The sequence below is a fragment of the Drosophila montana genome, unplaced genomic scaffold, assembly GCF_035044405.1.
Source record: "Drosophila montana isolate Dmon_TW-CO22-7 unplaced genomic scaffold, ASM3504440v1 contig_2496_1, whole genome shotgun sequence".
NCBI lineage: Eukaryota > Metazoa > Arthropoda > Insecta > Diptera > Drosophilidae > Drosophila > Drosophila montana.
Window position 1 is genome coordinate 530,706 of NW_026997364.1, and position 27,800 is coordinate 558,505.

The window sequence follows — 27,800 nt, forward strand, 5'->3', positions numbered from 1 at the left end:
GCTTGATTGCGCTATATTGTGAATGGTCCGGGCAAGCAACGATTAATACCAAAATAGTTGACCGCCTATCGATACATCGATATGGTAAAGCAGCGCTGCGCAGCACACTCAAGTGATGTTCTGCGCACTGTTTTTGTTGTTTTATCCACTTGTTTTTGTTCACTTTTATACACTTCTTCGTTCGGTTCGGTTATTGTTGTCGCTTGCGCTGAACGCGCGCACATACGTTTTTTTTTTTTAATTTTTGTTGTTTTTCTATCCAAAAAAAGATGTTTTAACACTTCCGTGGACTGTGTATTGTGTTTTCGTTGGTTTTTTTTTGGGCGCAAATGCAAATTTCAAATGTAATTTCTTAATGTCAACAAATAAACCAACACCTAAAGTGAGAGAGTGAGTGAAAAAGAGAGAGAGAGTGAAGACGCTCTCATAGATTGTGTACGGTTACTTTTTACTAATGTTGTTTTTGTTGTGTGTTTACAAATGCGGACGCCGCCGATGCTGCTGCTGCTGCCCACTGCTTGAATAAATGCGTGTTACTTGTATTTGTTTAGTTAATAACTAAGTTAATGGCACTTGTGCTTGTGCTGGAATTCAACAGATATTTGCAAATATATATTAAATAAAAACAAAAAACAGTGCGACGGCCAGTTAAATTTCACCAAAATCAAAACAAAAAAAAATCATTTTAAATAAAAAAAAAACAAACACAAAACGTGACTAGTTTAATTAATGCAGCAAGCGCAAACGCAGCGGCAGAAGAAGAAGAAGCAACAGCAGCTACAACCATTACAAGTGAATTTTTTTTTTTTGTGGGCAGCTGACGTCGCTGTCGCTGTTGCGCCGCCGCTGTTGTCGCTTAACGTATGTATGTATGTGCGTGTGTGCATGTGTGGGGAAAGGGCGGCGGCTATGTGTGTGAGCGTGTGCGCTATTGCTGTTGCCGTTGAAATAAATGCGTGCAATTAGCATTAATATAATTACAATTGCCGTGCACAAAATGGGGGTGCAATAATTGAAGAACAGCTACAGCTTAAATCAGCACCAGCAACAACAATTGCTTAGTAATTGTCATGGCGGACGCGCAGTTATTTCGTAATGGCAGCAGCAGCCGCAGCAGCAACAAGAAAAGTCGCGGTCGCAGCAACTGCGTCAGTTGTAAAGCGCCGTTATTACACGCACACGCACGCGCACCAGCCTGCTGACACTACACATGCATTTCTATGCATATATACATATGTACATGCACACACACAAACACATGCAAACGCACTTGTGCTCTCTTCGCTGCTCGCTTGCACCACACGCACGCTGCAGGCAGCTACGCGTCGCCGTCTTCTTCATTTATCCGTTTCATTCGTTTGCTTTCTACCTGCAGCAGTGACGTTGCGACGCTTTCGCTTGTTGCTGCCGCTGCCGCTGTCGCTACTGCTGCTGCTGCTGCTGCTGCTGCTCTTCCTATCTCTCGCTCGCTCTTCTCTGCTCTGCTCTGCTCTGCTCTCTTCGGAGAGCGCAGCAGTAGGCAGTGTGACAGTGCCGTTATAATTTTGTTTGGCCATAAAAAAGCATTTGGCATGGGCGCATTCCTTGAATTGTGGCCGACGCGTCATTCGCTCAGCGGCAACGAATATTGTAATCAAAACGAACGACAACAGACAGCAGCAGCAGCAGCATCAGCAGCAGTAACAACAATTTTGTAACAAGCGCGAGTTGCATCTTTTATTTGTTTCTGCAGAAAGAAAAGAGCCAACGCCGCTGTCGACGCTGACGCTGACGGCGCTGTCGACGCTGTAAACAAGTGCAATATTAATTAAGTGACGACCTATCGAGAGAGTGATATTTACACACACAAATACACACATGCACACGCACACACAGACAGACAAATAATGTTATAACAAGCAGAAAAGGAAGAATACAACAAGCAAAAGCCGCAATAGTCAACATTTTTGGGTTTCCACTGTACTCGCAACGGGCAGCGCCATGAAGCAGCAGCAGCTACAACAACAGCAGCAACAACGAAAGCAACAAATGCTGCTTCTTTTTGGCATTTTAACAATATTCTGGCCACAGGTAAGTGACGTTTAATACCCTTTAGCGATACGGGCGCATCGGGCCTGCTGCACTTGGTGATTCCGTTAACAACAGTAAATGGAATACAGATAGTTGATATATGTATGTGATAAGGGAGGATTGCCATATCTTGAAATTAAACTGATTTGTACATTCGATGTAAATTACAGGGTATATAGCACGTCACAAAGAGAATGCTAGATTCATTTTACAGGGTATACATAGTTGTGATAAACGATCAAGACGGATTATTCATGATATGATATAAAGTTGGTAGCTCTATCAAGTGTATGTATATAATTGATATGTTAAATGTTTGTTACATATTGCACATATGTACAATGTATGTACCTCACTGTTAGAGCTCGTAATACGCCCAGCCTTATCGTCGCTGCGGCATTATCTGAAAAAGGCAGCGACTGCTACGTTGCGCCGGGCCTCTGAAATGCAGGGGGAATATGGAATGCGATAATATATATGTACATATAATTCGCTCCATTGACTAAACTTAGTCAGCAGCGGTTGCGAGGGGAAAGGGGCAGGCACGTTTTAGGCATGTGTACCAAGTATTTCGAGATATATTCTGACTAATGACTAAACGAATACAAATTTACTCGTCTATTTAACGCGCCAAACATTTCAAGCATGCTCATTTACGGAGGGGCACGGCAAGACAACGGAAGTATGCGCTGCCAGGGGGGGGGGGGGGGGGGGAGGGGCTGACAAAGGCAGGCAGGAGTTACAGCTCGTTCAATGCACATTTTCTATTCGCCACATCGAATTCCCAAGTTGTTTAAGTAAACAACTGCAGCAGCAAGAAGAGGAAGATCAGCAGCAAGAAGAGGAATATCAGCAGCATGAAGAGGAGGGGGAGATCAGCAGCAAGGAGAGGAAGATCAGATTCCTATTCTTGCCCCTGCCCGTCCCCCTCGCCAGTTTGCTCCCCTTTTATCGGTCTGTTCTGTCGCTGGGAACATAAAACATCGATTCATCGTTATTTACTGCGGCTGTTGAATTTCAATTGGGGGATTTTCTATAACTCAATCTGTCTCACCCGGCCTCTCTCTCCCTCTCCCTCTCCCTCTCCATCCCTCTCCATCTCTCGCTCTCCCACCAATAATTACAAATTACAATAATTAACGCCCCGCTGTTCTCAGCCGCCCGCACCGCCCGAATTATCCCCCGCATTTTAGCCTAGGCAAAGGCAATGTGCATTTCTGAATTTTTATTATTATTATTTTTTCCTCTCTTTGTTTTTGGTGTCATAAACTTTTTAATCACTCGCCGCAGCCGGTTTCATTTCATTTCGTTTTGTTTTTGTTTTTATTTTGTTTTGTTTCGATTCGTTTTTGTTTTTGTTTTTGTAACTTGGGGGCTAAACCCGAGATTCCGTAACTCCGTAATGCCTGCAATCAATTGTAGTACGTCGGAGAACTCGTTCTTTAATCTTTAACCCGCGTTGTTTTAGCTTCGAGCACATGCACTCGACTTTTTTCATCTTCTCTGCCTAAGCTTTAACCAGTTCGATCTTTATGTATATATATGCATATATGCAGATTTGGATATATGTTCATGTTCGATTTGATTTCATTTCCTAGCTGTGACACTCTTATGCACGCTCAGCCCTGATAGACCTTTCTCTTCAAACTTAGCGTAGATTAGTCTCTTTTTTTTGCATTTACTTTTTACAAAACTCGTTTCATTTTGCGTACAACTCAATGCGACACATAAAAAAAAAAAAAACGAAGAAACCAGATGGAACACCTAAGTGCATAAATGCAAAGTCTCAGAGAGAATACCCTAACTGATAAGCGTATTTGTTTTATAATATCTTAGATATAATATCGTAATTTAAGTTTTCGTATATCTGGAGTAATGTCTGTAAAAACTAAAATTACAATATCTATTTTATGTAGGAGTTAAATGCAGTATTCAGATGCTTCAACTATATGTAGTTAGATAGAAAAATATATATTTTGAAGAAATATCTTGGAAACCAAACAAAGTTTTCTTAAAAATAAACTAAATTTCTTTCTATAAAATCTACTCTATATCGAGTGCAAACTGTAAAAGCTAGAAAACTGAATTTTATATAAGATATGACCTAATTCCGGAGAGTTTCTCTCGCCAGGGCTAAAATTTGTATGGAAATTTGTTGTTTGTAATGTATTAAAAATAAAAATAAAAAAAAAATGCTAACCTTTTAAACCATTTTAATGGGTTCAGAGAAAATAGATTAAATATTTAAAAAAAAAACTCAAATGCAGCCATAACAAATTTCATTAACGTAGATCAAACTGATCACATGGAACATTCAAATTCATTTTTGGGGAATGTGAAAAGTTCTTTACTGGCCGAGCTCGATGTCAATTAATGTTTTGTTACACATCTGTTAGCATAGTTAGCATACCCCTTGTTAGGGTAAACAGAACTCGAAAAGCGAATGAGACAGAAACAGAAACCAGATATGCGTAAATCTAAATAATCGCTCAAGGTTGGGTGGTTCCTTGCTCGCTTTGTGGGGCTGACGTTACGATAACTAAAAGTTGTCCTGTCTCCAGCTAAATCAAAATTCTGCATCCTACTCCAACTCTGGCTATCTCGCTCCGAGAACAAAAAAAACCTATGCCTCGCGTTCAGCCGTTTATTTGTTTATTGGCCCCAAAAAACAATACAGAATTGAAAAAAAAAAGAACCAAGTTTACTCCAAAAGTTGTTTTTGCAGTTTGCAATTAAAATCACTCGGAATGCGGCCGCTGACTGTTTGTTTTGTCTCTGAGCTCACGTGCCAAGAGAACAACAACAACAACAACAACAACAACAACAAATAAAAATAATAATAATAATAATAATAAAAAGAATAACAACAACAATTTGAGCGAGATTTCGCCTTGACTTGATCTTAATATCAGATGCGTCGCCGCATCATTACGTGCCGGGCGTATTCAGCCAGTGACAATGCATAAGTACTCGATACCTGCCACACATTACTCACTATTAACTACTCGTTTGGGTAGAGTATTTGACATGTTCTGCTCGGTGCTCGGTCGCGCGCATTACTAAGCGCCTCCCGAAAAAGGCCGATGACATCAGCGCATGAAGTTTGTCACTTCCAGTTTATTTATTGTTTTATTATTATTATTTTTTATTATTTGCTATGTAAAAACTTTCATTGATGCTTGTTCTGGTTCTGTTTTGAGTTGTTTAGCTTTCTGGCTTTCTGGCAACACTACTTGAAATTACATTTATTTTAATCACAGATCAAACGCTTCGCACCGCCATTTCAATTCAAGAAAGTTCATCCAATCGGCATCTCAGCACACACCACGCCCCTGCCGCTCCATACAAGCCACTTTGCCCTTGGCCCCCCTTGGGTTGTTTAGACCCCATCAATTAGCCGTGCAAAAGGGGCTAAACAGTTTGTACAGATAATTATATTTATTAGATATTATAGTATAAAGCTAATTAGCCAATTATTTTGTTATTTTTTTTAATACTTTTCAATTTAGACTCGTTTCGGGAACGTTCGTCTCAAAGTTAAATTGCGTAGCGCTTAACCGCTTGTCAAAACTATCACAAATATGATAACGCCACGTTAAATTGACGAGTTGGCAGAAGGGCTCGTGAAATCAAAAAAAATAAATGCATGTCAATTGCAATGTTTGCTGCCTGGTGTTGCCATATGCGCAATGTTTCGCTAGCTGGCAACGCCACAATTAGGTATGCCTGTTAAAAACCTTACAGATCGGAGGCTGAATTTTAACTCTATGTAGATTTTCACAAGAGATCAAAGAACATGTGATTTTTGACAGGAACCTGCTTCAACATGCTATTAGAACTTGGGAGATTTAGTTCGAGTTGATATAAGAAATAAGAATTGAATATGTTAAAGTGGTTGTTAACTTTAACACGAACCTTTGAAAGGGTACACAGAACTACGAAAAGCTATCAGTTAAAGCTTCTATAACGTCACGTTAAAGTGGTTGTTAACTTTAAGACGAGCCTGATGACAGCAAATTTAATATGCTAGTCACAGAATATACAGGGTATCGGCAAAACATCAAAAAAATTCAATTACATTTGACTACCAGTTAAATAGTTCGTTTCTTTTACAGACGCAGCTAAGAAAAGAACTGAGTAACTTTATGTAAGATTTAATTATCCAAGGTAGACATATACGCCACAGCAGAATACAGGGTATACTTAGAACGTGATTACCTAACAGCCAGTCAGATTTTGACATGAACCTGACTTCAGGAATTCTAATGCTCTTGGCTAATTCGTGGATTGTGTTGAGGAGCTTACTGCAATTGCTTGCCATCACCTACAGGGTATCTCTGGGTCGAGCACACTCCAAAATTGTTCGTGTTTGTTTATAATTTTTGGGCTGTTGTAATTTAAATTTTGAGCTCGTGCAGCCGCGCACACGGAATCGTTATCGTGTTCAGCTCAACGTTTATATATGTACATGTATGTTTTTATTGCTCGATGCACTTGCCGAACGTCTGATCTAATTTTAATTAATTAAACCGAAACCGAAGTCGAGCAGCGGCTTGCGGCCCCGCCCCAGCCCCACCCCCCTTGCTGTGCCTTTTCTTTTCATTTCTTCTGTTTTTCTTTTTTATTGGGTGTGGTCTGCATTTTGTCGAAACTTGAGGTTGTAATAACAGCTGCCGCACCGCCCCCCCCCCTTTTTTTTTTTTGGCTTTTAATTTTTGTTTACTGGAATGCATTGAAAACTGTGGGTGACGGCGGGCAGAGGTGGGTAAACACCCTGGCGGAGTCTTGGGCATATATGTATGTATATCGATCGCAGCGCGTGCTAATTGTTATGCACAGCAAGTGGCCAAAAGTTGAAGCTGCAGTTCGCCCGGCTCGAGGGTGGCCATTTAATTGAATTAGGTGGCAACGCCGGCAGGAAAAAGTGCCTCCGAAAATGGGTTGACAACGCGACGATCGTCAAAAGTCGCGTGTTAAATCATTCAGTTTATGTTGCCGGGCAGCTGTTTCTTTCTTTCTTTCTTTCTTTCTTTCTTTCTTTCTTTCTTTCTTTCTTTCTTTTTTCTTCCTTTTTTCTTTTCTTTTTTATTGTGTACCCATATCTGTACTTGAGTGTATTTGTATAGGAATGCCAGGTACACGGCAAGAAATAAAGTTGCTTTCGACATTTCATTCAGTTTCGATCAAATTGAAAAAAAATTGGTATTATAATTTCCTGCTCTTCGTTCTTTCTTTTTGGATTGAGATTAACGACAAAATTGATTTTAAGTACGTTCCTCTTTTTCGCTCGCTAATTAACATTTAGTCAAAAACCAACTAGCACTTCATCTTCATCTCATGCAATTTTGATTTCTTATGAAAAATGGATTGATAAAAAGTAAATATATTTTTCAACCAAATTGTTTTCAGCCTGTAAACAATTGCTATGTGCAGAGCTAGAATTAACAATAGTATTATTTGTAATATAAGATGAATGTATTATAGCTAATTTTTATAATAATAATCTATATATATTCATTTATAGATTTCCACCCAAAAGTTTTGTACTGTGTATAGTCGTTGTCAGTCGACTGTCATTTGCCTCGACTCTTCCGTCTGAAGTCTGTGTTTTCTGTGGGGATATTCCAAATTTCCAACTTCCACACAGACACACATTTTTTCTTCCTAGACTGGAGCAGGTCCGTGTGTGTGTGTGTGTGTGTGTGTGTGTGTGTGTGTGTGTGTGTGTGTGTGTGTGTGTGTGTGTGTGTGTGTGTGTGTGTGTGTGTGTGTGTGTGTGTGTGTGTGTGTGTGTGTGTGTGTGTGTGTGTGTGTGTGTGTGTGTGTGGCATGCAACCATCCGGCGGCACTTGATGAAGTGCCTTTTTAAAAATAGCCCACCATTTAGCGGCAAATTATTTCTGCTGTCGGGCAGCGAGTGCTGTGTAAAGTCATGTAAACTAAAGAATCAGGGTTCCCTCTTCTTCTTCTCCTCCTCCTCCTCCTTCCCTCCCCTCCCCTCCCCTTTTCTTTTCTACTTTTTTTGTTGGCTCTTTTTCCCTTCTAGAGAGACACGCTCTCTGCGAGCTGCCACTGAACTGATGAGTGCGTCACAAAAAGCCGAAATATGCAAAGTTTTTCTCCAACTTTTCGTTTTTTTCTTTCCTATTTGCCTCTCCAGTGGAATGATTTTCACACTTATCGTAACTATTTCCGGGTGGAGTTTCGCACACGAAGCCCCTTCGCTGGCGGCCACTGAGGCTGGCACGTTGTCAGTCTACGTGAGTTGTGGGCAGTAGAGATGGCAAAGTCTCAGCATACGATGTACGGATCTCTACTATCAGTTGGCATTCGATTGAATCAAAAGTCGAGGGACAATATCGAAGATTTTGAAAATAAACGGTTCGGGAATGATGCCAACCTTTTTTGATGATTTTTTTGGTTGCTCTCAGCCAAATATTGTCCGAAAAATGAAAATGAAAGATATATGATTTGTTTAGACTCTTCTAGAAGCTACATAGAAGCTCAATAAACGGGATTTCGATATCGATTCTTATCGATTGGTTGGAAACGGGGCCAGTTATCGATAATCGGAAAGAAACGTGTACTGCTCCAGGCACTAGGAGAACCTGCGTTCAAGTCTATTTCAAGTCTCTAGCTCCTATAGACGGACGGACAGACAGACGGACATGGCTAGATCGACTCGGCTTTACTTTACGGGTTCGGCGATGCTTCCTTCTGCCTGTTACATACATTTGCACAAAACCAATATACCCTCTTTACCCATTTTTTAACGGGTTCAGGGTATGAATATGTATTCGACGGGTTTTTCTTCCCAAAATAATATTCTGTCAGAGGCAACCAAATTTGGAGTTTTGTTTGACCCAATGCGTTTCTTGCCCAACTCACCCTTTTTACACCTATTGCTCTCATTCGGCTCGCGAAGCAGATTTGGACTGAATTCGTAAGGTTTTCGCTTAATTAGCTGCAAATTGGGCCTACATAAATGGCCAACAGCGGCAGCTAATTGGCCAATTGCGTTGCGACAAGCCGCCAAGTCGCCAGCGGGCACACGTGTATGTCGAAGCTGGGGCTCAGGCTGGGGTGTCAGAGCCGCAGTCTGCTTAATATATATATATATATATATATATATATATATATATATATTGGTTATATAATTGCAAGCGTGGCGCGGCTATCGACTGATTGATCAAAGATACGAATATGTATATATAAATATATACATATATAGTATGTATAGTAGCTCTGGCTAATGATTGGCTATAAAACGATTTTGCACTAGCCGCAACAGCAACAACCTCTGCATTAATTAATGTTAATTGCGACGGCCTGTTACAGCAGCTTAAAGGCAACAGAGCATGCCACACTAGACGATGCCCTGTAAATGGGTCAAAAGTTGTAAAGATTTTCAAATGACATCGCTTATGATAATAAGCTATGGAAAATAAACTTTATTATGATATGATAAAATGTGCATATGTGTTCGGTATATATAGACTGATTTATAAGATTGAGATCTCGAGGTTGCTATATAGAGTCAATATACAACATTTTAGATGTAGCTCTTACAAACTCCGAGTTCAATAGGTTTAGAAAGGAGGTCGGCCAAAACGACTCGACTATGGATGCTGACGAATAGAATATTCTCATATATACCTATACGGGCTTATTGTGATTTGCTTGGGATTAAGGTCTGTCTATGCACTTGTTTTATAGAGTCTACATACCAAACTTTAAAGCTGTAGCCCATACAAACTCCGATTTTAATGGGTATAGAAAGGAAGTTGGCCAAAAATATGGAAAGGAATATGCAAGACGGGATGCTGAAATTTCTGGCACTTGGAAATCGTTAACAATTATCATCACCGACTGTGGCAAGTTTATAAATACAGGGTATATAGCTTAAAATAACTGGGCCAAGTCAAAAAGAAAACTAAACGTTGAACAATTTTGTTGTTTGCAGAGCAGCTCAGGTGGTTCGAGTGAGAGGTGGTGGGGGGGGGGGGGGGGGTAGCCGAGCTGTCAGGTTGGCTTTTAGTCGCACAAATTCAATTGCAAATTATTCACATACTCGCATTCAGTTTTGGCCGGGCTGCTCAATACCAGCGCCAATTTGTTTATTGAATACCGAATATGAATAAAAAACTACACACGAAAAATAAGTGAATTAATATAAGAGAAAAAGACGAAGACGAAGAAGAAGCAGAAAAGAAATAAAAGCAAAATAAATAAAACTTGGTGCTCACCTAACTGGTTTCGGCGGCTGCCATATAAATAATTAGCAAAAACCAACAACGCTTTATAAATCAGACACAGACAGCACAAGCGACCGGCCCCACTGCACCGCCCCCTCCCCCTCCCCCTCCCTCTCCATCTCGTCTGCCCCTCTTTGCCGGCTACCACCCCACACCGTGTGATCACCTGCGACAACCCACATGGCGCACCTGCCTGTGCTGCCTGCGCCTACAACTAATGCAATCGACCCTGTCTTTTGCCTAGCCTGGCGAAGGGTATTCAGCTTTAGCCACAAACGAAGGCTCCAGAAGCTGCCATCTAAGCCGTCTATTCGAAATGTTCTATGCGAACTCAGCTCGCTGTGCAGCTATTTTGCTGAAACTTGTTGCAGCTGCTTCGTTTTATATAAATCGAAACTGAGCGAATCGCTTCAACTCAACCTAACTTTTCCAAGTTTGCAAGGTGCTGCAAAAGTTGTTGATTTCTTTGATTTAATTTTGTTTTGCTTCGATTTTTTTTGCCAGCTCAACGCAAAAAATGTACGTTTGTGCTTTTAATTTGAGCTGCGTTTTTTATTTTATCATTTTTTTTTTTGTATTGGAGGGGGCCAGGCGAGCTGATGGGGGGAGGGAGGGGGGGGGGGGGAGAGGGGGCGGTGTTATGTATATACTTGATGTGTTGGTGTTTAAAAAATGTTTTGTTTAGTTTTGTAATTATTACACATTATTTAAGTAGCGCCGCATGTTAAGGAAACTGACGCGTCATGGAAATATTTCAAGACTCTCCGCCAAGCCGAGCACACCAGCAGATAATGCTCATCGAGATTATATATGTATGTATGTATGCTGCTGATCAGCAAGATCATGATCAGTGCCCGACATTGGGTTCTTTTCGAAATACTAAGTAGAATTGTGCCAATCGCGGGGGTTCATTTGACGCTTGGTTCACGACCTCGTCTTTCGGTTTTAGTTTAGCTACAAAAAACGAGTGAGAAAAAAACTAATTGCAGCTGCAATTGCCCCAGCTCCAGCTGGCAACTGGGCAACTGGGCAACGACGGGGCGACGATTGCATTTGTAATGAGCGGACAAGGTCGACGCTTCATTAATGCGAATCGAGTGCCAAGTGCGGTCTGACACAAGCGGCTGCCCGACACAAAGCTGCCTGCTATGCGCAGTCGCACAACTTTCCCATGGCGCCCAAAACAACAAAAAAAGACAACAACAAAATATAAAAATATTCAAAAAAAAATAAATATCCAAAAAGCGAAAAAAAAAACAATATCATAAACGAAAAGTGAAAGGCAGCAGCAACAACAACAGATCAGATAAGTGCGCAATGTCAATTGCAAGTGCTTTATAAATAGCCCCAAATAGACGCCCCCACACACACAAACACACACACACACACACACACACCTAGTTATATCTCTCAATATCTGAACACTCGACTCGCATGTGTCAAATGGCAGCAAATGCCTTTGCCATAAGCCCAAAGCGCACAGTTACACGAAATATGAATTTAATGCGCATACTTTCCTTTTACACACACACATATACATCTATATACATATGTATATACATATATACATCCATATATGTATGTATATGCATATATCATAATAATATAATCCCCAAATAGTCGCAAATCTTGTGTGTTTTCGCATGCCAATGCGAGTCAATAAACAAATTGTCCACATTTAGCATATATGCTATGCGATAGCCTATACGCACCTAATGTTCAGGTAGTATATAAATAGGGCGTAAATATTGTAAATAGCATTGCCATTGGCCATAATATTATCTAGACTGAGTTTATTTTCTTTGCATAAACACAAGCGCATTTTGCTTAGCTCACGTTGCGATCCCATTGACATGAATAGATTTGAAGATCCGGCTTTCTACCTACAGTATTTTGTTGATTTCAGTGCATAACTGTATATACATACGCAATATCATACATCATAATATCATGCGTACATACAATTGCTAGGGGGTAACTCTATCTATGTCTGCCATTTGTTTTATTATCTCTTCATTGAACGGCAACCTTAAAGGTTTATTGTCCTCACTTTACACTTTGCTGTAACATCGTGCCAATTCTTTGCGTTTGCATCCTCTCTCTCTCTCTTCTTCTTAATTTCGGTATAGGCCTTTGATTTTGCATTTCTGGAGCTGCGTTCTCTTTATGTTCCTTCAGTTAATCTTTTTTTATACTCACCACCAAGCTTTCCCTTATTGCTCATACTTGCTAACTTAATTTCGGTTTCTCCCTTGCAAACCATAATATCTCTCTCTATCACACACTCATTCCCTCTCTCTCTCTTTCTATCTCCCTCTCATTTTATTCTTGTCTGCCATTCTTTCTATCTTGTTCGAATCTTTCTTTCATAGCCTCTCGAACTATTTGTTCTCTCTTTCTCACGAGCAGTTTCAGTATTTTTTCTCCTGCTGCTCTTCCTTTTCTCTCACTCGCAGCTGCTACTCTCTTTTTTTTTTTTTTCTCATTTACTTTTAAACTACCGTGAGATCGTTTTTTCATTCAATTCCTTTTTATGCAGCATCCGCAATCGTTTTACTGGTACAGTCTTCAGAGGTTCCACGTTATGTGCCTATAGCTCTTTTCGTTTCTTCTTTGTGCGATATCCTTCAACGGTCTACAGGCACATTGAACTCGAATATATGACGACGCCAGTTACTGGCAGCTGTCTCTGCCTGTGACTCTGCAGCTAGATCAATTAATTTGTCAATGCTTCGCGGTGCGACATCCCGCAACGTTTTAGCCAATACACAACTTAATGTAGCTGTAGCAGAAGGCAGCTGTTTAATATGCCTCTTAACTGATTACTCACTCACAACAGGCTACTCTCATAGTCAATTATAGAGTAATATACTCCATTTAGTACGTTTCTGGTTAGTCAAATAAATTGTAATGCCACAAATTGCTCATCTAATGGCCGATTTAAAGTGGAATGTCAATTTGAGAGAAGGCCTCAACAAAATAAAAACCACCCACAATCGAATCGGAAATTGAACAAAATCAACTTCCGTATTAACCTATTGTTCGCATGTCACATGCAAAAATAACAACGAAAACAACTCCAGTCATATATCATATTCATATTCAAAGTTGGAAAAATCAATTGCGATTTCCATTGTAATTTTCCGCTTTGCTGCTGCTGTACTGTACTTTCAGCTTGAGAAATGAATTCATTCAAAATTCGAGGTAATATATGTATATTTATTTAATGAGAATCGCACAATCTAAACGCTTTCTGTTTCTCTTTACGTTAAATCACGTGCTTGTGATCTTCAGTTTTATTTTATTTTCGTTTTATTTGTGGAGTTCGTGATCAGCGTCATCAATGGATCCGCGTATTGTTGGATCCGTTGTTTTTTTATGCACTAAATTATCGAGTCAGGTTCAAGAAATTAGCTAATCATCGATTCATTAACAATTCAAATTGTAAATGGAATAAATGTAGAGTTTTATTCTAAACAAACTGCGTGCTATTATTGCAATTGTGATCAAAAATATAGATCACGCATTTCAACTGGTTTTTCTCCCCCGCTAACTGGATGTTGGCATCAAAAATTGTCGATTCAACATTGTAAATTATAATGCGATTTGCTTTTTAATATATACACATATGAATACGATATTATTATGTGGGCAAGGCCATAGATATTAGCTGACAGCTAGTTGAGCATCTTTCCATTTAATATTCTATTGTATACCCATTAAATTGTGCTTGCGGGTTCGTTCAGACACAAATCAAATTGGTTTGCAAATAAACCTTAAATCAATTTCATTTTCTGCATGCAAATATTATATCAACTGATTCTCAACAATCTACGTAATGTAAATACCTTATAAACTTACCTATGAGTTTGAGTCCAAAAGAAATTCCATTTTTAAATCCAATCCTGACTCTCTTTAAACTAGATCTCCTATGAATGCCTTTTGATCATTTTATAATCCTTATCATAGACTCTTACTCATCTGCGCAGTTCAGTGAGAAAATATTGTTCAAAGGTTTTTCAAAATCCTCTTCCTAAAAAAATTAAAAAGAAAATATACAGTAGTACTTTGTTAGCTTTGTTATTCAATATGTATAAGGGCGATCGAAAGTATATATGCTTGATAAAGATCAACAGAGATTACGCTCCATCTCCTTTGCCCCATCCAACGTCCCATCAACAAATCTCGAGAACTTTATCAGCCAGAGTCAAGAAATTTGGTATGTGATTTCTTCTTTACTAAATCCAGCTGAATTTTATTACTTTTTGTATTGTAACAAACCCAATCAAGAGATCGCAAGAACTTTAAGAGCTAGAACCATACAATTTTGTACGTAGTTTCTTGCATACCCAATGCAGATTTATTTTACATAAGTTTGTTGTATCCCGACTTGAAAGTGAACTAACACCTGACCTGTCTAAATGACAGCTGACACCTAAGCATTTTATACCCTTCTCTCTGTATATATACATATATATTTTTTGATCCATATCAACAGCTGTGGCCCTGTCTGTCTGTCCATGTAAACTAATCGGCCAGCCTTGAAGCTATATGGATGAGACATTACAGATGTCGTATCGGATCGTTATATCATATAGCTGCTATTGGAACTATCGGCTACATGTGTTGGCGACATTTTGTTTATAGATATCTTGTTTGAAGATATCTTTCGCAAGCTTGGCAAATTAGAGCCTTACTTTGCCACTGACAATATTGTATCCATGTCGAGCTGCTGTATCATATAGCCTTATAGGAGCACACATTGAAGTGTATTAAATACTCGACTGGGTAAAGTTAGTTAGGGTGTGCTTATGCAACTGGTGAATGCATTTGACACAGTTGAGTTGAGTCATTTGACAGTTCGAACATTTCAGAGTCATTATCAAAATCATATGTGTATAAGTATAAACAGATTCACGTAAAACCTTAATGAGCACGAGATGCAAGCTGAACTATGAGAGGGAGACTGAGACGGGACAGAGAGTGGCGAGAGAGGGGAGGGGCAGCAAGTTATAGCCCTGACATTGTGACTCAACTTGTGTTTTTGGCAACAATAACAAGTGCCTGGCCTGGTGTGTGTGTGTGTGTGTGTGTGTGCGTGTGTAGCTTATCGCTATGATTAATGGGTTGGGAAACAGCGAGCAGCAACAGCAGATTAAAAATTTCCAAATATAGGTCAGTTACGCCCGGGCACGGCCGAGGGCTGAAAGAAAGAGCTATTTGTGAGACCAGGGAACTGGATCTATGACCAATCAATCAAACAAGGTTGCGATTCCATTTCGCAATATTTCACTTATTGAATTCCACAAAAAATGACGGAAATAAACGTTAAAGTAAGGATATCTTCGGCACGCCGAACAATTAATACCCTTGTAGACATTTGCCTTACGGTTTTGCAGATGCTGAAGAGAGAATGGTGAAGCTCTTAAATCCTGAGTTTGACGAAAATTTCTTTGAAACTGATTTTTGATCGATTCTTGATGCTGATCCAGAATTTATATACTTTATGGGATCGGAGATGTCTCCTCTTATGTAAACACTTCACGATCAAATCATATAACACTCTACAAAATTATATTAAAATCTCACTTTTAAAGCCAGAGCCTTGTTTAAACATCTCAACTATGTGATCGGACTATAAGCATCGAAGATAGTCAAGAAGGCAGAAGAAATTGGGGTGGGGCTAGGGGAAACAAGGGCAGCTTGTCGCAGGGTTCGAGTCAGGTACTTCCGACTAGAGAACTCTACAGCCTGTCAAATGCACAGACTCTTCAACTTTTTTAACACAAACTTCTCTCTCTCTCTCTCTCTCTCTCTCTCTCACTCTCTCTCTCTCTCTCTCTCTATTTGACAGGTGGCCAATGGCGCCGATTTGGTCATCAGTGTGCCGAATGCGAGCAGCAATGACAATGCCTTTTATCGGATCGACTACAGTCCGCCATTTGGTTATCCGGAACCGAATACGACAATACCGGCTAGTGAGATAGGACAGGATATTAAATTATCTCGAGTGCTGCCCGGCAGCGAGTACAATTTCTGGTTGTACTACACAAATTCGACGCATCGCGAGCTGCTCACCTGGACGGTGAACATAACCACAGGTGAGTTTTGAGCTCGGATCGTAAAAACGAAGGTTCAACTATTTAATAACAACTTGCAATTATTAAACGTAGCACCCGATCCGCCGGACAATCTCAGCGTGCAGCTGCGGTCCAGCAAGAGCGCATTCATCACCTGGAAACCGCCCAGTACGGGCAAATATTCGGGGTTCAAGATCAAAGTCTTGGGCCTGACGGAGCCGCCGCACAGCGAATATAATCGCAGCTTCATGCTGGCCGGCAATGACACCCTGCAGCTGTCCGCCAAGGAGCTAACTCCGGGCGGCACCTATCAGGTGCAGGCATATACCATCTACCAGGGCAAGGAGTCGGTCGCCTATACGAGTCGCAATTTCACCACAAGTAAGTCCCGGCCCGCGGGCACACGCACTTCCAGCGGTCGCTGCAATTACTAAAAAACACACACAGAAATAGTTGTACAACAAAATTAACTTTAATCCCTAATCCCTTTGCCTTTGTATCTAATTGGTTGTGGTGCTAAGTAACACTTTCTCCTAACAACTCTTTCTCCTCCAATTCTCCACTCTCTCTCCAACTCTTTCTCTCACTCTCTGTTGCTTACTGTCCCTCAATGTGTCGCAGCATTGAGCAATGGATGTGCGCGAAGGTAACCTTAAGTAACTTCTCAATTTGTTGTCTTCTTCTCGCTTGTCGCTTTATTGCTAATAAATACGTATACGACTATTTGAATGCTATTTAAGTAATCCCCACGCTGGCACAGTGCTATCCAAGTTCGCGATCAACCAAGTATTAAACCCATTTTTAATTGTTTTGTTATATGTAAATGCCCGTCAGTTTAAAGCTAGATGCACATATCCCCTTGACATTCCAGCTTATTTCATGATAATCCCTGTTGTCAGTCAAACTCCACTTCTAGCTTGTTTAGGATATTATGATTTTGTCATAGAAGGTGACATCTCCGACACCATAAAGTATATTTGTATTCTTGATGAACAACATAAAGCTAATCGAATCGAAGTCTATGTTGCTTACTTAATCCCATAAAGATTGTTCTCCGGCAGATTGTCTGTCTAGCTATCTTCAGAGCCTGCCTCTTTCACAAGCGTAAAACTTACGAATTACAAGCGCCACAAGCGTAAAACTTGGTTCATCCGACTTGGGTAACACTGCGCCTCAGCGTGTTGCGTCTTTATTATGCTGTCTGTATTAAGTGTAAGCCACACACACACATCTGCACACACCTATACGCACACCGTATCCAACTCCGTACCGTTAGCTGTCCATTGTAGTAAAACATTCTTGTAACCCCTCCCAAAAAACAAAAACAAAAAAAAAACAATCCATATCCCATCCAGAGCCCAATACGCCCGGCAAGTTCATCGTTTGGTTCCGGAACGAGACGACGCTCCTGGTGCTGTGGCAGCCGCCGTATCCGGCGGGTCTTTACACCCACTACAAGGTGTCCATAACGCCGGACGATGCCATCGAGAGTGTGCTGTATGTGGAGCGCGAGGGCGAGCCGCCCGGACCCGCCCAGGCCGCGTTCAAGGGCCTCGTGCCCGGCCGTGCCTATAACATATCGGTGCAGACCGTCTCCGAGAATGAGACATCGGTGCCGACAACTGCTCGCTACCTGACCGTGCCGGAGCGCCCGCTGAACGTCAGCTTCGATCCGCGCTACACGACAACCAGCTCGTTCCGGGTGCGCTGGGAGCCGCCGCGCACCTACAGCGAGTACGACAGCTTTCAGATCTCCATATCGACGACACGGCGAGTGTTCACTGTGCCGCGCACCGAGGCGAGCAGCGTATACTTTGACTATCCCAAGATTCTGGAGCCCGGCAAAAGCTACGATGTGGTGGTCAAGACCATATCGGATAATGTCAACTCCTGGCCGGCGAGCGCAGAGATAACGCTGCGTCCACGTCCGGTGAGAAGCTTGCGTGGCTATCTCGACGATCGCAGCAATACGGTGCACCTGTCCTGGGAGCCAGCCGAGACGGGCAAACAGGATAGCTATCGCATAAGGTGAGTGTGAACAGGATGCAGCGCCTCGATCCATCAAGACTTATGCAACTTCCTGCTTTCAGCTACTACGAGAAGCTCAATGATACGGACGCGGCCTCGACGACGTCTCAGACGCTGGAGACGCCGCTAACGGAGTACCAACTGGCGCAGCTGCTGCCAGGCAGACGTTACCACATCGAGGTCCAAGCCCTGTCCAATGGCATCAGCTCCAATGCGAGCAGCCTGACGCGCGACACCCGGCCCGCCGCGCCCATCATCCAGGAGCTGCGCAGCATAGCGCAGGGCCTGAACATCAGTTGGCGCAGCGATGTCAACTCGCAGCAGGATCGCTACGAGGTGCACTACCAGCGCAACGGCACCAACGAGGAGCGCACCATCAGCACCAACCGCACCAATTTGGTCATCAAGTATCTGCATCCCGGCTCCGGCTACGAGATCAAGGTCTATGCGATCAGTCACGATATGCGCAGCGAGCCGCATGCCTACTTTCAGGCAGTCTGTAAGTGTGGACACAACTCTATCAAATGGGCGTGATTCATTTGCTGAACGAATCTGCGACTCATTCAGTTGGCTGGCTGAATGCAACATTTAGTCACATTCATACAAGTGCATTCCAAAAGAATTCAATGAATTGAATTAGAACTTTGCAAAGTTGAAATTTATTTGAAAGGCGAATGCGTTTAATATACAGGAATTGATTGCATTGCAATTTGAATTTAATACTCAAAGAAGAATATATTCACTCGATTTGAGAATAGCGAATTATTTGTTTGCACTCAATATTAAAAATGAATTAAAATAAAATAATAGTAAATTTTGAATCGAATCGAATTACAAGAACTCAATCAAAACCCAATTAAATAATCAATATGAAAATGAATTCAATTATAATTATGATCAATTTTCGAATTGAGTCGGAATTCAAATGAATTTTGCGAGAACTCGTTAGCTCGACTAATCAAATTGAATCAGTTTGTTGAGTGCATTCAATATGAAAACTGAATAAAATTATAATTCTAGTTAACTTTTGAATTGAATCGAAGTTTGAATGCATTTTTTGCAAGAATTCATTCGCTCGACTAATCTAATTGAGGTGAATATTTGTTTGCATCGTATATGAAATATGAATTGAATTAGCTTTGGAATTAATTTTTAAAAGATTTACAATGTTTAAACTTAAAACTTTAACAAAAGAAAAAGAAATTAATTCAAATTGTATTAAGACCGAAAGAATTGGTGAAAATATAGGTTTTTTTCAGATATCTTGACCAAATTCCTCACATATCTGCTGAAACGTATAAATTCGGTCTATCTATTATACAGTTCCTATAGCAAGAGAATTAATTCTTTGGAATTCCAAAGATAACTATTTTCTACAAAAAAGATTTAAACTAAGCAATAGCTTAACAACATTGTACTCTATATCAAATAGCTCTGCCTTCAATTCAATCTTCGTGGTATTCATTCAATCCTCATTCCTTCATTCCCTCCATTAATTAGTTTCAGTCAAATGAAGAGCAGTTCAGGCCAATTCACAGTGTGACTGAAAGTGAATGACACTCATTTACGGCGCTTCCTTTTATTGTTAGCCCATCTTATTTCTGATCTTTCTGCTCTTCCCAGTTCCCAAGCCGCCTCGCAATCTCACCCAGCGCACGGTGAACACAAATCTGGTGCTGCTCAACTGGGTGCCGCCGGAGGGCAGCGATTACAGTGAGTACGCGGTGCGCTATCGGACCGCAGCCTCCACGTGGCAGCGTTTGCCCAACGTGCACGAGCCGCAGGCACGAATCGAGGACATGCACTACGGGGAGCGCTATCTGGTGCAGGTGAACACGATGAGCTTTGGCGTGGAGAGTCCCGCGCCGCTGGAGCTGAACATCACGATGCCGCCGCAGCCCGTGTCGAATGTGGTGCCGCTGGTGGATTCGCGTAATCTGACGCTCGAATGGCCGCGCGCAGACGGCCATGTCGACTACTATACGATCAAATGGTGGGCCACGGACGAGCCGCAGCTGGTGGAGTACAAGAACGTGACCCAGCTGAGCGAGCAGGAGCGTGAGTATTGCCATTCAAATAATAACCGAATAAAACCCTAGTAAAACCCAACTCCTCTGCCCGTACGCACAGTCAGCTCGAGCAGCGTGCGCATACCCATTGAGGATTTGGCGCCGGGTCGGCAGTACAAGTTCGAAGTGCAGGCCAGCTCCAATGGCATACGCTCGGGCACAACGCATCTGTCGACGCGAACTATGCCGCTCATTCAATCGGATGTGTTCATATCGAATGCCCACGAGCAGCAGCAACAGCAGGAGAAGGGGCAGGATCTGCAGCCGGAGGAGGAGGCTGAGTCCAGCGATAGCATCACGTTGAACTACACGCCCACGCCCGCGTCGAGCACACGCTTCGACATCTATCGCTTCTCTCTGGGCGATCCTTTGATCAAGGACAAGGAAAAGTTGGCCAATGATACGGAACGTAAGCTCAGCTTTACGGGCCTCACGCCCGGTCGCCTCTACAATATAACCGTTTGGACTGTCAGCGGGGGCGTGGCCAGCCTGCCCATACAGCGTCTCTATCGCCTGCATCCGCTGCCCATTGCCGATCTGCAGGCCACACAGCTGGACGCCAGAGAGATTACGCTGCGCTGGACGGCGCCCGCCGGCGAATACACAGACTTTGAGCTGCAGTATCTGAGCGCGGATGCGGACGCGCCGCAGCTACTGCAGAATCTTACGACACAGACACAGTTGACGCTGCAGCGACTGCAGCCATATCACAATTACACCTTCACCGTTTCGGTGCGTGCCGGCAGCGAGCTGGGCAGCGCCATGATGCGCACGAGTGCGCCAATCTCGGCCAGCTATCAGACGCTGCCGGCGCCGCCGGGCCGTGTCGAGTACTTCCAGCCCAGCGATGTGCAGCCGGGCGAAATCAGCTTCGAGTGGCTGCTGGCCGTGCAGGAGCAGCACGGACCGATTGCCCACTATCGCATCAGCTGCCAGAATGTGGACGACGCCTCCGATGCGAGCAGCTATGAGCTGCCCGCCAATGCGACCCAGGCGCGCATCGAGAACCTGGTGCCGGGCAACAGCTACATCTTTCGCATTCAGGCCAAATCGGCGCTGGGCTACGGCTACGGCGTCGAGCGTGAGCATCGCCAGCTGATGCCCATACTGGCACCACCGGCGCCAGCGGCCCACATCATGCCCGTCGAGATGGGGCACAGCAGCACGACCATACAGATACGCTACCGTCAGAGCTATTTCTCGAATGCGCACGGCCTGGTGCGCTGGTATACGATCATTGTGGCCGAGGATGTCGGCAAGAATGCCTCCGGCCTGGAGATGCCCAGCTGGCAGGACGTGCAGTCGTATACCGTCTGGCTGCCCTATCAGGCCATTGAGCCGTACAACCCGTTCGCCAATGTCAGCCTGAGAAGTGCGGGCTTTGAGGATTTCACCATTGGCAGCGCCGGCTGCGAGAAGCATCGCACCGGCTACTGCAATGGTCCACTCAAATCGGCGACCACATATCGCATCAAGGTGCGCGCCTTTACCGACGAGGATAAGTTCACGGATACGGTGTACAGTGAACCGATTACCACGGATCGCGACGATGTCCTCTGGCTGGCCAGCACCCTGGCCATTGCCGTCTTCGTGCTGTGCCTGTTGACGGCATTGGGCTACTATCGGTATCGCTGCCATAGCATGCGGCGCACCGCCAACAAGCTGGCCCGCATGCCCGACGAGCTGACGGCCCTGCCCGAGGGCTATATAGCGCCAAATCGGCCCATTCATGTCAAGGACTTTGCGGAACACTATCGCCTCATGTCCGCCGATTCGGACTTTCGCTTTAGCGAGGAGTTTGAGGAGCTGAAGCATGTGGGCCGGGATCAGGCATGCAGCTTTGCCGATTTACCCTGCAATCGGCCCAAGAATCGTTTCACCAACATTTTGCCATACGATCATTCGCGATTTAAGCTTCAACCCGTCGACGATGATGACGGCTCCGATTATATAAATGCCAATTATATGCCGGGCCATAATTCGCCGCGCGAGTTCATCGTCACGCAGGGACCGCTGCATTCCACGCGGGAGGAGTTCTGGCGCATGTGCTGGGAGAGCAACTCCCGGGCGATTGTCATGCTGACGCGCTGCTTTGAGAAGGGGCGCGAGAAGTGCGATCAGTACTGGCCCATCGATCGTGTGCCCATCTTCTATGGGGATATTAAAGTGCAGCTCATTACCGATACGCACTTCCTCGACTGGTCCATAGCCGAGTTTATGGTCTCCAGGGTAAGTGGCAGGAAGAAGCGTTCAGATGCAAGAAGTAATACGATTTCATTATCGCTGAATATTTAATTTTAAACTGTTTTTGTTGGTTGAAAGTTTCGTGTAAACAAAAGGAAGTTTTGTGAAGCGAGAAGCGTTTAGAGAAGCGATAAATTGTGAGAAACCCGAATGAAGAAAGAAGCCATTTAAGAAGCGATGTGAAGCGAGAAGAGTATAAAGAAGCGATAAAATGTGTGCAACCCCTGAATAAGCTGGATGAAGAAAGAAGCCATTTGAGAAGCGATGTGAGGCGAGAAAAGTTTAGATAAGCGACAAACAAAAAAATGCTTAAAGAAAAAACCGAAGGGAGTAGAACAGTGAGAAGCGGTGGAAGAAACGTTTTAAATAGACTAAAAGTCTCTTGTAAATGTTTTCATCCATCTTTTTTGTAGATTTTTGCTAGGCAGGTTTGTTACCTTCAAGATAAGTATCAGAGAGAAGCAATGTAATGCGAGAAGCTTTCAAAAACAATAAACTTCACTTACTATTAAAACTTTCCGTAAGCCAACAAGAAAATCCAAAGAGAATTGCCATGAAGCGAGAAGCCTAAAAAGATAAGACATAGCTATATAATATTTTTTGAAGAAAGCAAAGCAGGAAAACAGGCAATAAAAGTATTAATTAGATAAGTTATATAAAATGCAAGCCATGGCTTGTATTTCAGTTACTTCAAGCTAAGAAAGAAGTGCTGTGATAAGCGCATCAGACCAACAAAGCAAGTTAGCAGCTTGTTAAAAAGCTTGCTTCTCTCTTTGATTATAGCAAGAGTTTGTAAGTTAAAGCTAAGGGAGAAGCGAAGGCAGATTTGAGTCAAAGCGAGCTAAAAGCTTGTTCCAACTTGCCTAGGGACAGCGTCATCGTTTGCTTTTTTTCATAAAGCTTCTCGCTTGGCTTCTCTCTGCACTTTATTTCTGCTTCACTCTAAACGCTTCTCTCTTCGCTTCCATATAGAATTGCATCTAATTTTACTCACATCTTTTCCCCCACCCTATCTAGAATTGTGAATCGCGCATTATGCGGCACTTTCACTTTACCACCTGGCCGGACTTTGGTGTGCCGGAACCGCCGCAATCTCTGGTGCGATTTGTGCGCGCCTTCCGTGACGTCATCGGCACCGATATGCGACCCATTATCGTCCACTGCAGCGCCGGTGTGGGCAGATCGGGCACATTTATAGCACTGGATCGAATACTGCAGCACATCAACAAGTCTGACTATGTGGATATCTTTGGCATTGTGTTTGCCATGCGCAAGGGTATATATCTACCTGAATATGTATATATATAAAACTGAATGTCCGGACTGACTGACTGATTGTTGATCCACGGAAACAGGAAGAGCTTGTGTATTGTTAGTGTAAAGTCCGCCCGGAACTTCGCCTTTAAGCTCATGAATAAGCGTTAAAAGGTTTTTTTTAAAGTTTAACCCACGGTAGTAAAATTGGGCGGATAACTTTGACTGTAAATCTTTATGTCTCTTGTAGAGGGTACTATAATTTTGTCAAGAAACGTATAGCGCATAGTAAGAGACTTTATAAAGTAGATATATAATCTGAATGAGTATGAACTGCCTAGTTGATGGAGTCATCGTCCGTCTGGCCATGCAGACTTGTCTCTCAGTTCGCATAGTTCTGACTTTTTAAGTGTGATGTATTTGGCCGGATCGGACTACTATTATATACTATTATATAGCTTATCATAGTTTTGATCGGTCGAATATTAAGTTCTTGCTTGAACAACTTTATTTGTTTTGCAATGTAATTGCCAGCTGCACAATGCTATTCGCATGTCTGTAAAACCGAAAGCCAAATGTCTAGAAGAGTATTCCACATTCGGCATGCCGAAGAAAGCCATTTATTTTCCATCTGTCTATATTACAGATTATTTGGGGTTCACGCTATAGTACGGCTAGATTTAAGCACGAGTAATGCCCGCTAGTAGACACATCTTTGTATATATGTATATTTATTTTGAGCTTCTCTAATGCTTCTCGCTTTCCCCCTGACAGAGCGCGTCTTCATGGTGCAAACGGAGCAGCAATATGTGTGCATACATCAGTGCCTGCTGGCGGTGCTGGAGGGCAAGGAGCATCTGCTTGCCGATTCGCATGAGCTGCACGAGAACGATGGCTATGAGGGTAAGTTGAATCAAGGCAGTCTGTTTGCCACGCCCCAAAAAACGCCCCTCGCTGGCCGCCTTGCGCGTCAGACCACGTTCTACACTCTCCTTCAAAGTTGTCGTTTGGTTTGGTGAACGTCGCTGCGGCTGCTAATTTTAATCTCTAACTACCATTGACTAATGCTCTGTACTAAAGCTCCATGCTAAACTATATATGTGTATATATGTAGTATATATATATATATAGACAACAACAACAACAACAGCAAGAACACACACAACTTTTGGGTTTGCAGCTGTTTTTTTCATGTTTTCTTTTTTAATTTGTGACTAACCAAACAATTTGTTATAATTTAATGAATTTCTTCTTTCTCTTCACACAAACACACACACGCACACATTGTATATCAAACACACACACACACACACCTGTCTAACAACCCACACACACACACACACACACACACACACACTCACACACACACATATACACTGCTCTCAACTGCTGCCTTCACAAAATTGTTTGCAACTCACGAATTCAGTGACTAAAATTTACTTAGAGCGCCCCAAGCCACAGCCGTTGCAGGCCGCCGCCGCCGGCAGCAGCCCGTTGCATGCAACGCCGTTGCGTGCCTCACTGGCCCTCGCCGAGGAGCTGGACAGGGAGCTGGAACTGGAACTGGAGCAGCAGCAGCAGCTAGATGAAGATGATGAAGATGAAGATGATGATCAGCAGCCTTTGAACAATGAGACAACAGCTACTCTGTCCACGGCCAGCAGCAGCAGCAACAGCAGCAGCAACAGCAGCAGCAGCAGCTTAGGCAGCAAGAGTCAGCAACAACAACAACAACAACATTGTGTACAGCAGACAGCAACAGCAACAACAACAACAAACATTTGCACTAGCACTCAATCAGACACAGACACTGAGGATGAGGATGGTGATGGTATTGATAAGAGTCCGCTTTTAGGTTTGTACCATAAACAACAACAACAACAACAACAAAGTGCACCCCCCACCCAACCCCACACAGCAACAACAAAAATGGCTACAAGCGCATATATCCAACCCCTTTTTTTTGTAGTGTATTCAAAGTAGTTTGTCAAAAGAAAAAAGAAAAAAGAAAAAAGAAATCGCACAATATCTAACACTTGTTGTATATAAATGCACACACACACTTGCTAACTTGTTACTTGTAGTGTAGTGTAGTGTTATTAAAAAGCCTAACTAATACACACGCACACACAGACACAACACACACGCTAACAACTAACGCCTGGGCATGTTAAAAAATATATATATATTTATATTTTTTGTGTAGCATAAATTTGATAAAAAATATAGAAATTTTATTTAAATACTGTGTAAATGAAATATATTAAAAATGTATATTTAAATTTATTTTCACACAGATGACGAAGGCATTGCCGAAACAGGCATTTGAGAGAGAGAGAGAGAGAGAGAGAGTGATAGCAAGCGAGAGAAAGAGAGAGAGCCAGTCAAAACCAGAGAGAGTGAGCTGAAGATATATGAAGACTTGCTGCGGATATTTATGCATATATATATATTTATATATACATATATACAAAATACATAATTATAAGCCTAGCATAAGCACATATATATATTATATATACACACGTCGTATATATATATAGCTATATACATAGTTAATATAACAAACAAAACAAAAAAACAAAAACACGAAAAATATTCTGCCTGTGATGTGCTGGATGTGATTTGTCTAGAATTTTGGCAGAAGCGTTAACAAACCCGCAACAACAACAGGAGCCTGCAGAGTCGAGGCTGCGCTACAGAAAGAGAGCGAGAGAAAGAGAGAGAGACAGAGAGAGAGAGAGAGTTTCTCCTCGTTTGCCATACGCGCCTCCAGCCAAGTTAATGCCGCCAATTAGACCAAAACAACAGAGCGTTTAATCTTAAGTATCAGGTATAATTAGCTATTCTTTTATACTTAAAAAAAAAACAAAAGCAAAACATAATACAACTTCTATTTTTGTATGCTACTATTATTGTAAGCTTAAAGAACAATATATGCTCCTATATACATATGTATAGCTACTTATATGTTTTATACCATATGTTACACTATATATACATATATATCTATATATATTATACTATGAGCTAGTATTTTTTTTAAATAACTATTTTGTAAATTGTGTGTGCCTGTATATGTATTTGTATTATCTTAGCTCTATTTACAAATAATCTTTTGTATTAACTATTTAACGTTCATTTCGAGTTGTATTTTATTTGTTTTTTTTTTTTTATTATATTTTAATTTTGCTTTTGTATTTTAGTTAATATATATATGAATATTTAAATTGAATAGTTGTGCATTTTGTTGTTGCTGTTTTTCTCGTCAATGTCGAGCTGTCAATCAATCAAATTACTTTATTTTTGCCCAATGATCAATGGACTTAACTATATTTACATATAGTCAATCAGTCAATCAATCAATCTGTGCTTTGTATATGTCTCGATGCTAATTTTTTAGAGTGTGCAATAAATTTTAGATATAGACATATATCACAATCGTATTAACTGAACAACAACAGCAACAAAATTGTCATTTTAATTGTATAGCATTTATTTTTGCATTCAAAACAGAAAAGATAAACACAAAAACCAGAACAGAGTGCAGCACAAAGCGAAAACAATAAAAAATGCTATCGAGAAATGTACATTGTTTATCCTTTTATTTTCCACAGCAGGCTCAAAAATTTTACTAAAAACCGCACGGGCAGCAAAAGTATTTTAATATATCCGGAAAACAAGCAAATAGATCAGACGCACGATATAAGCATAATCAAAAATGTCCTTTCCAGATTCTTAGTAGTCATATAACCATACAGAGAAACTTTTATAAATTTTGATTTCTACATTCTTAAACC

At 42.0% G+C, this 27,800-nt stretch overlaps 1 protein-coding gene and 1 long non-coding RNA gene across 4 annotated transcripts; both read left to right on the forward strand.

Annotated features, from left to right (window-relative positions):
• Nucleotides 1-237: 237 nt before the first annotated feature.
• Nucleotides 238-27,590, forward strand: Ptp4E (Protein tyrosine phosphatase 4E). Of its 3 annotated transcripts, none has more exons than XM_064682733.1 (12): nt 238-390; nt 1,733-2,070; nt 16,180-16,426; nt 16,499-16,786; nt 17,761-18,433; nt 18,496-18,932; nt 20,057-20,491; nt 20,564-22,731; nt 23,764-24,022; nt 24,775-24,903; nt 25,427-25,855; nt 26,298-27,590. In XM_064682733.1, exons 2-12 carry the CDS (start codon nt 1,981-1,983, stop codon nt 26,327-26,329), a joined length of 5,187 nt encoding a protein of 1,728 aa, XP_064538803.1. In that variant the 5' UTR covers nt 238-390; nt 1,733-1,980; the 3' UTR covers nt 26,330-27,590. The 3 variants fall into 3 exon arrangements, with proteins under 3 accessions (XP_064538803.1, XP_064538804.1, XP_064538805.1); XM_064682734.1 differs by having other exon boundaries at nt 25,445-25,855; XM_064682735.1 differs by lacking the exon at nt 25,427-25,855 and having other exon boundaries at nt 239-390.
• Nucleotides 7,202-8,599, forward strand: LOC135428661 (uncharacterized). Its single transcript, XR_010436296.1, has 2 exons — nt 7,202-7,447; nt 8,231-8,599. It is a non-coding gene; the product is annotated as an uncharacterized LOC135428661 (long non-coding RNA).
• Nucleotides 27,591-27,800: the final 210 nt, after the last annotated feature.

Excerpts from the sequence above, each read along its gene's own strand:
- Ptp4E (XM_064682733.1), top strand. The coding sequence starts at position 1,981 with ATGAAGCAGCAGCAGCTACAACAACAGCAGCAACAACGAAAGCAACAA. Across the intron at positions 16,427-16,498 it reads GACGGTGAACATAACCACAG|CACCCGATCCGCCGGACAAT; the intron begins GTGAGTTTTGAG and ends TATTAAACGTAG. Across the intron at positions 18,933-20,056 it reads TGCCTACTTTCAGGCAGTCT|TTCCCAAGCCGCCTCGCAAT; the intron begins GTAAGTGTGGAC and ends TGCTCTTCCCAG.